Below are 9,599 nucleotides of genomic sequence, written 5' to 3'. Positions count from 1 at the left end.
TCTGCCGCCGCTGCCGCCGCCGCCGTCCCTCCTCTTTTTTTTCCCGACAGATCTTTGTTGTGTGGGAGGGCAGCAGGGATGGACTTGAGCTTGCGGATCTCCTGCTAGAGCAGCTGCGCTCGGAGAGGGCGCCGCAGCCGCGACGAGGAGCCGCCGCCGCCGCCCTGAGACCCGGCCGGTCCCGGCCTCAGTCCGCCCGCGACCCCGCCCGGCCTGCTCGGCCCGCGCCTCCCGGCAGAGTCTCCTCCCGGCGGCAGATGTGTGTGGGGTCCGCCCACGGCGGGGACTATGGTGAAATTCCCGGCGCTCACGCACTACTGGCCCCTGATCCGGTTCCTGGTGCCCCTGGGCATCACCAACATAGCCATCGACTTCGGGGAGCAGGTAAGCCCCGGCCGCGCCCCGCACCCTGCGCCCTGCTCCCTCTGCCTTGGCCTTAGACGCCCGTGCGGCAGGGGATGGGGACAGAGGAGAGTCACCTGCTCCGAGTCTCTTTTTATCCTGGAACATTTGGTTGGGTTGACAGCTTGTCAATGACTTTCCAGCATTCCATTTCCCCCTCCCCCCAGTTCTTCCGCAGACTTCTCCAGCTCTCCCTGGAAAACGTTAAAAGACCGGAGGGTTTGGAGCTTCACTTACAGAAGGATTTTTAGTGCACAGGAGTACTATGTAATTTGTGATTATGTAAACATCTGGTTTGTAAGTAAATTGTAGTCTCTAATAGCTTGAGTGCTGGGGTTTTTATTTATCCCGAGTTTGTGGTGATGGGATCATGGGGAGAATTTTGTATTAGAAAGTGTCCAAGTTGATTTCCCAGGTACTTTTTTTTTTTTAAGCTCATGTATGGATTAGAGGCGTCCCATATGTGTCCTGATAAGCCGACCATTGGCCATCTCTAGTTTGGGTTTGTTTTTTTTTTTTCCTTTCTTTCCGTCTTGCACCACTAAAGAAGGGGAGCACATTTTTGTTTGTTGCCTTCTCATCCTTGTTTCTTCTTCATGTTTTCCCCCATTTCTCTCCATGTGGCGTCATTGCAAATCGAGCGCTGCAGCCTCTCCAGCAGCGGGGCACTGGTACTCCGCACTTTGCCTGTGCGGCCCGTTTTCGCAGGCCTGCGGCGGGATGCAGTTGCATTTTTAAGGCCGGGAAGAGGATTGGGGGAAGAGGGCAGCAGCCTGTCACCTTGATGGGCAGGGGTCGGAACTGGCCCCGGCATGTGATTGAGCAGCTCCTGACGTTGTAGTACTCTTTATTTCTTTTCCTTTAAGTCAAGAGACCTCAAAGGATGTTTGTATAGAAAAGGCACCTATCTTGATGCACCTTTAGTTTTCAAAAACCAAACAGTTTTTCGGAAGGGGGTTCATTTGACTCCTCCTTTTGATGAATATCTGCTTGCATTTGTCTCTCTGTGCTCAGAACTTTTGATTGATTGGAACTGTTTAGCTCCCAAATACTTAGCCCACCTTGTAAGCTACTTTTTAGTTCGAATTTTATTGCTGACAAGTGTTCACAATGTATTGCAGCATAGCCTCTGAAGACCTTTGTCTAGCTAGTAAGCCAATTTATTTCCTTCGATGAAATATTATATCTTTTCTGTTGCCACTTTGCTCTGCCAGCACCTCCCCAGGGTCCCCCAAGGGCTCCTCTGTTGCTCCACCTCCACCCCCACCCCCCAAAACCTTCCCTTTTTGCATAATTAACTGGTGACTTTGGGCATTTCTTCTAATCTTTGGAAAGGTTTTTAGGCCTGAATTTATTACACTGCACATTTTAGATGAGTCAAGTGCTGTGTATTCACTTCAACCTTTTACTGTTTTAAAGCTTATCTAATTGGAGCTGCCCCAAAGGTTGTCAGAAAGCCCAGGCTGCTCACCTGATCGCTTCTCCCTGAAATGTAGCAGTTGTGTGTGTGTGTGTGTGTGTGTGTGTGTGTGTGTGTGTATTGTAGGGATAACTGGAAGAAATGAGTATTCTTTGCCATAATTAAATGGCCTGAAACATACCACAGTATTGCCTCACATTTGCCTTGATTTAATGCAAGGTGATATAACTAAGGATTTGATTTGAGTGTAAAGAAAGGGGTCTCCCTGAGATCACAAAAGGGAAGTAGACATAAAAGACGACTACACAGGTGGTCTATCCTAGTGGGTCTAGTAATTCACACTCATCTTTGAGACGTTGCTAAGCTCCTTGTCATAGGTGACATAAGCAAAGTGCTGGAAGAGTTGTCTTGTTGCACTGAAGCAAGTTTTATCAGTAAGTGTCCTTTGAGGTCCTTATCCCTTAAGCACCAGTGTATTTATGAGCCTACACGCTGCCTGGTGGTAGAGATATTTTAGAGTTAGGGGTGGGGAGATGGAGGGAAGAAATTGATATGTTTCCAAAACCTTGCTTTGCCTTCCAGTATCAGATGATAATTTCGCAAAATGGGGCAGGGTGCAAAGAACAGAACTTACTTTTTCTTACTGTTAAACTGGAGGGAAAGAATTGCAATGTGAGCTAAAGAGTGACCTGGTCATAGGTGGGTCATGAATAAAAGAACATTTTACCCCAACTGCTTTGAGGCACAGTAAAGAGGAGGAACAGTGAACCTACTATATACAAATACGGGTCTACGGTAGACTTCTGGAAGTATGCAGCTCTTGATGTGGAGTCTTGTCATGTTCTATGGACAGATGGACACACGTAGGTTTCTACCGTTCTTCTTTCAGAGTGGGCAGGTGTATATTATACCTTGCTATGAGTGAACAATGATTCACATTTCAGTAATTTACTAATTCTAAAGTAGGTTAGGTGACATGGGAGTCCAAAGGTCAAAACAGTCCCTGGTTCACGGGTGTTCGAGATGATGAAGAAACCCCAAATTAAAAAATAAAATAGCTCATTAGCTTTTAAGTCTCTAACTTGTCAAGAACAGAAGGATACTGAAATCATTGTAAATGTTCCCTAGATGAGGTTTTTTTTAATGATAATAAACATCTCAGTTTGTGGTTTCTGTCGGAAATGTGGACAGAACCTTTAAAATGAAAACCCAGCTATAGGCAAGATTCCACTGAAATTTGAATAAGCAGCACATGTGACTGTGTGAAGGCATTACACATTATCTCAGAGCTATTAGTGTCACGTGTGGGGCTGCTGTGAAGAAGCCTGTAACAGCCCGTCCAGGGCCTCCTCATGTTTTCCATGAACGTTATCCGTTATGTAGAGCTTTCCCTGTAATGTTATAGGCCAGTTAGGGAAGAAACCCAAATATTATGGAATATTTACTCTAATGAAATCTATCATCACATTTTTCAATTTTGATGGTGGTGGTAATTTGGGGGTGGAGGCAAGTGTTGAATTCTACACTGAAAAAAAGAAAAAAAAAAAGCTGTATGGAATAAAATGACCTGCTTTTTAATATTAAGCATAGGCACCATGGAAGAAATGAGAATACACCCTTATTGCAGAAACTAAAACAATGTTTGTAGAACCCTTTAGGTGTGTAGAACCCTTGATGGTAGTTGCAGTATATGTGGAATTAGCATTTTATTTCTATTTTTACAGATTGAGAAGCAAAAGTATTCATTGCTTCCATTCATCGAGCACTTAGTATGTGCTTGTAACATCTCAGCACGTGTTATATATGAGGAAAGAATAAGAGGCCTAGGCATGTTAAAGCCCTTGTCCAAGTTCACATAGGCAGTGCAGGCCAGAGCCGGGGCTCCAGCCATATCCTCCTGGCCCTTAGCCACTCTGCTCTCTGCTTGCACACTGAGAGCCACCCCCAGCAGTTCTTAGACATTTAGAAGTAAGCTCTGGCTTTTCGGAGTTCCAGCCTTGGCTTAAATGTAATCTTAGCTGTCATAGTTTGAATTTTAAAGACTCAACAGATGTCAGCCAATCATAACGAGGCTTCTCAGAAAAGGGAGATTGTGACCAAGAGGGTCATGTAAGAAGGGCCAAATTATCCAGATAATTAATTAAACCAATGCTGTGTCTTATTTTGGCAAGGTTGGCATAGCCTTTGGTTAAAAGAGAGGAAAAAAGATAAGAAACAACTGACACTTCACAAAATTATTTAGAAATCACTTAGTCTTTATCATTAGAGCAATATAGATTGCTAAAGAAAGATGGAAGATATGAAGATACATTGAAGAAATACAATGTATTTCTTCAGAAGGGTCTGCAAATGTCCATTTGATCTCACCATATTCAAAGGACTGTGATTTCTGTTTAAAATTAAACTTGGTACAAAGTCCCTGAATTCCTTAAAAGCCAAGTTCACCAAATTATATAGAATAAATCAGTGATCTTTTTTTTATAAGGTACCTAATGACACTTAAAATGTTAAGGACAGCTCTTGTGAAGACTTGAAAGAGAAAAAGTTGAAGTTGTTCTCACTTTAGAAGAAATGTGTTCTGCTCAGTGCCAGGCAGTCTACTCTTTGACACTCACGAGATTGAGTTCTTTCAGGTAACCCTGAGTGAATCACTGAATTTGGTTGGGTCCAATATAATAGATCAAAGACCCAAGGGATTTATCTGTGAACGAAGAGTTTTGCATATGGATTGTTGATTACTAGAGTAAGATGTATAATAGGAATGTTTCATGTTTCCCCAGCCCTCCTTTCTAACTTAAGAAACCTAGAGTTAGGCTTCCACAGTATAAGAGGGTTTCAAGTTACTAACATCACAAAATGGGGAAAAAAAAAAGAGAGAGAGAGAAGCCCAGGAAAAGTAGCTTAATAAATGTTCTCCTCATCTACTAAGTAGAGAAATGCCCCCCACCTCACCCCCCTTTAAAAAAAGGTCTCCAGGAGGTACAGGAATTTTTTTTTTTAAGTGAATGTTGTGCATGGCACTGGCCACTACTGGGCAGGGACTCGTCATCCAAGGTCACTAAGTGATGGAAGAGACCTCCCCAGGCAGAGCTTGCCCTAAGTAATAACAAAAGTGTCCATTGTATGTTCCACTTTCCAAAGTATTTACAGACAGAAAAGTAAATCCCAGGTTAAGTTTCTAAGTAACGGTCGGTGAGAGGCTTTTTTCTCCTCCAGTCTATTCTATATTAATGGACTAAATCTCAAAACAACATTTATTTTTTTCTAATTATTAAAGTAACATATACCATTTAAAGTTTGATTACATATTAAAAAATGGAGGAAAAAAGTAAAAATACCTCTAATTCGACTCTGAAGAAAAAACCCCTTTAATGTTTTGGGTATCTCCTGCCATTTTTTTTTTTTTTTTTACATAAATGAGGATATACATATGTGTGTGTACATATATATATATATATATATATATATATATTTCACAGAACACAGAGGCATTTTTCCCATATCACTTAAAAGTATTTAACTGTGATTTTAAATAGCAGTATAATATGTGATTGCATGGGCATACAGTAATTTCCTTTGCTGTATATTCCCCTGTTGTTTAAATGCTGAGGTTTTTTGTTTGTTTTTTCCAACATAAAGTTTTAGTGAGCATCTCTGTGTAATAAGTAGATAATGTGTTTTCTCTGACTGCCTTGGGCTTTATGCCTAGCATAATTTGATGCCTGTTTCAGCTTCTCATTCATACATAGAAAATGAGGTCACTGGCAGTCCGTATTTAGTCAAGGACACCGTGACCTCCTTAGTCCAACTGATACTCACTTCTCCACTGTGTTTCCCAGTTTTCTTTAGATGTACATCTGTGTTTAAAGTACCTCTCTTTCACTGCACTTAGGTAAGTAGATTATTTCTAGAGCCACAGAGGTATAATTCTGCGGTTTGTTTCTTTACTCATTTATTTATTGAGGTGGTTTGATGACCAGCCTAACTACTACTTTGTCAGAATACGTCTTCCCAAGCATCTCCTTCAAAAGATAATCAAATATGTCTTACGTCAAGATGATATCTAAATCTCTTTCTAGTTATACATCTGATTCTTTAAAAGCAGTTTTAAAAGCGTACCAAGTAATATCGTTTATAGCATCATCTCACTTTTTTGATGTGACAAGCCCAGTTTTATATTAGTGGCCAGTAATTGGTTCCCATGTCTTTTTGCTCTGAAATAAATAAACCTCTTTAAACTTACACCAGAGTGACTTGGGTCATATCTACATTTAAAAAATTAAATCCAGTGTTTTTTTTTTTTTTTTTTTAATTTATTTATTTATGGCTGTATTGGGTTTTTTTGTTGCTGCGCAAGGGCTTTCTCTAGTTGCGGCGATCAGGGGCTACTCTTTGTTGCAGTGTGCGGGCCTCTCATTGCGGTGGCCTCTCCTGTTGCGGAGCACAGGCTCCAGGCGTGAGGGCCCCAGTAGATGTGGCACGCGGGCTCAGTAGTGTGGCTTGCGGGCTCTAGAGCCCAGGCTCAGCAGTTGTGGCACCCGGGCCTAGCCGCTCTGCAGCATGTGGGACCCTCCCAGACCAGGGATCGAACCGCGTCCCCTGCATTGGCAGGTGGACTCTCAACCCCTGCGCCACCAGGGGAGCCCTAAATCCAGTGTTTTTTTAACACCTATGACTTTATTAGTTGATGTGGCAATGTCATAGAAATATAGAAAACCCTGTTTTATTGCAGAATTATCTAGATATGAGCTACCTCTGTGAGTGCATTTTCTTGATAACTGAAGCTTATCCTTTTTATTTTTTAAAGTTTTTTTTTTTTGATGCAGACAATTTTAAAGTCTTTCTTGAATTTGTTACAGTATTGCTTCTGTTTTATATTTTGGTTTTTTGGCTGTGAGGCATGTGGTATCTTAGCTCCCCGACCAGGGATTGAAACTGTACCCGCTGCACTGGAAGGCCAAGTCTTAACCACTGGACCGCCAGGGAAGTCCCTGAAGCTCATCCTTTAAAATGCAAATCACTGGTTTTCTTTTTCTTTTTGTAGTACAAGAAATCTATATTGCACCTTTCTCTACCATATTAGATAAATACTATATGCAAAACTCAACGAACATAGGCGTGTGAATGTTGTACTGGCAGTCAGCTGACAGGATATCCACTGACAGGTGATACTCAAAATACTTAGCAAAGAGTTTGGCACCGACCGATAAAATAAAAATAATAATTAATAAAAATAGCTAATACATGTTGAATACTTGCTTTTTAATTTTCTGCTTTGGATCTGCTCTGGGCCCCCCAAACTAAAATCCATTAGAAATCCATGAAAAAATGAAGAATAAACAATTTTGGAGGTCTCCCTTGTGAAAAAAGTGTATACACTTTGTTAAACTAGCTCTCCTGCCTTGCCCTATTTTGGTTTCTGTTCTAGAGAGATTCTAGAGTCAATGTCAGGTAAGTGACCTTTGTATAAGGGAAGTGTTGCCAGATTTGACACAGGCCCTGCTCTCAAATCAGGTCCTATTTGAGAAAACATACATGAAACACTTTTGCAGTCAGAGCATCACAGAGCGAGATGCCTGATTGCACACTGCAGTTTGTGATAACGTACGGCAGGGTACTCAGTACCTGCAGTAGCGCGGTGAGTCTGTGGTCATGGCGCTGAACAGTTAACCACATAGAGGCTGTTCTTATCTGGAGGTTGTCACCCCTGCCTCATTCTCTGTAAATTCTCCTGTCCCCAAAGTGGATACCACCCATCTGCAAAGATGAGAATAGAGTCACAGGATAGGGAAATTAGCAGACTTCATATCAAGCCATACAAACCCCAGGTTTGTTTCTGTTTTGTTTTAATTTTGCTATTTCTGTGGTTTGGGACTCTTTCAGTGGCTATGCCAAAAATGAAGTACCGCTCACCATGCTGAGAACAAATGAGCTTAAAATGACCAAGACTACAGTTAGTCAAGTGAAGACTTACGCATCACAGCTTTCTGGTTCTATATGGCTGCTTCTCCATGCCAGAAATGTTTTCCAAGTCCGCCTTGGCAAGGGAAAGAACTTAGTTATTTGTCAGGGCAAAGGTGGTATTTATTCTCCTAGATAATGAGTTATCAGAAAACAGCCTGGACAGCTGGTCCAGGAATGCCACGTGGTCCCAAGGGACAGATGGACCAGCTTCATTTCTTGTGGGAAGAGTACATTTTGGTCTAAGTTAGCTCACGGGCCCTAGCTGGCTTTTACATTATTTATGGGGTTTTGATATCACAAGATCAGCGAGGCTTTCCATGAGTCTGACACCCAGCACTGTTACAGGGTTGCCTTTCTGTAGATGGGTTTGTCAGTATGAATAGGCAGTCCGCTTACTAACATGGGTCCACATCTCTGTCCCCAACCTCAGGGCGGGGGGAGGGGCTGTGTGTATGGCTCCTTCTTCTCCAGCACAAGGAGGCGAGAGGCACCTCCAAGCCCACGTTCCCAGTGCACTTCCTGTACCTTGTCTGGGCACATCCCACCTGGATGGGGACTGCGGCTGGCCGTGGGGACCTGTGACTTCAGGCTGGGAGGAAGTTCAAAGCAAAAGTGGGGCTCCCTGGATAAGAACTTTCAAGGGTGACTAGAAAGGTGAGGCTGAGGCTCCTCAGGACATTCAGGTGGAATTAAATGGCTGAAAAGCTGAATGTTTTTAAAAGCAGATTAACGAGGCTTTCTAGGGAGAAAGCTGAGGCAACAATGAGAGAGGGCAGAAGTTGGCTTTGTGGCCGTAATCCTCCCAGGATGTGAGAACTAAAAGTAGCTTATTTTGTGAGAGAGACAGAAAGGATTAGTTTGGGTCAGGAAGCTTTCCGGGTTGTGGTCCAGCAAGAGCATTTACATGGTGAAAGCTGGTCACTCCTGGTTGTTCTCTTAACTAAATAATAATGAGTCCACATCAGTAAGCTAGTCAGAATCCCTGCTCAGTTTTTTTAGAAATATAACATTAAGTCTAGGGAAGGTTTTGAGTCCCGGACTGTCGTTTTCTCATGTGCCAGTTGTCTTAGGTGTGGCTGCTTTGTGTTTTCAAAGCTGTCTTTAGGATGATAAGAAGTAGCTATGCTCTTACCGCTGCTCCATAAACAGCCCCGAGATCTGTTGGCCACTGGGTCATGCATTTCAATACAGGGGAATGGTAGTGTGGAGAATATAAAATAGCAGATTACAAAAAAGAAAAACAAATTGTCTGAGTGCTCTAAATGGTTTGGCAGGAAAGTTACTGCGCTGGGACACGGCGGTCTCCCACGATGTGTGGCCTAAACTTGACATTTTATAAAGACAGACAGCGCAGAGCAGAGTAACAAGTAACCACGCTTCATAAGAAAGAGGTAACTTTCACCTCTTCATGATCCTAGCCAAGACCAGCGCAGAAGCAACTGGAAAGACCCTTGCCACCAGCCCGATCCAAAATAGGAAGTGAAGGGTCTTTTCTCTGCTCCGGACTCACATTCAACTGTGGTTTTTCCTTGGGATGGGTTATGGTTCCCACCCCCTCCCTTTTCCGACGCAGCGTTGCATCACCTGGAGCCCCACCTGAGGTCAGGGCGTACCTCCCCTCCTCCCACACTGAGGCCCACACCTTTATGTGCCAACACCACCTGGGCCTCACACCTATTGTTAGACCTTCGCGGTCTCCTAGGAGTTTCGACTCGCCCAGGAAACAACAAGAGTCGGAAGCCGATGCAAAACGCAAGAGGTTTATTGAAGGCCGGTGCACCGGGGTTCCTTGGTCCTCACGCAGGAGGTCGAA

At 43.3% G+C, this 9,599-nt stretch overlaps 1 protein-coding gene across 1 annotated transcript in view; it reads left to right on the top strand.

The window, feature by feature from the left end:
• Positions 1-7: 7 nt before the first annotated feature.
• The window catches only part of ANKH (ANKH inorganic pyrophosphate transport regulator), a 143,830-nt gene continuing 134,238 nt past the window's right edge, over positions 8-9,599 (top strand). Inside the window, exon 1 of the mRNA XM_027125340.1 lies at positions 8-384. Within this exon, the coding sequence (XP_026981141.1) occupies positions 289-384 (96 nt within the window). The 5' untranslated portion in view covers positions 8-288. The remainder of the gene's footprint in view (positions 385-9,599) is intronic.

This window comes from Aethalodelphis obliquidens, unplaced genomic scaffold, assembly GCF_003676395.1.
Source record: "Aethalodelphis obliquidens isolate GAN/ISIS:26980383/991018 unplaced genomic scaffold, ASM367639v1 scaffold29, whole genome shotgun sequence".
In the NCBI taxonomy this organism is placed as follows: Eukaryota; Metazoa; Chordata; class Mammalia; order Artiodactyla; family Delphinidae; genus Aethalodelphis; species Aethalodelphis obliquidens.
Note: the sequence above shows the minus strand (reverse complement) of the source record. Positions and strands in the feature narration are given on the sequence as shown.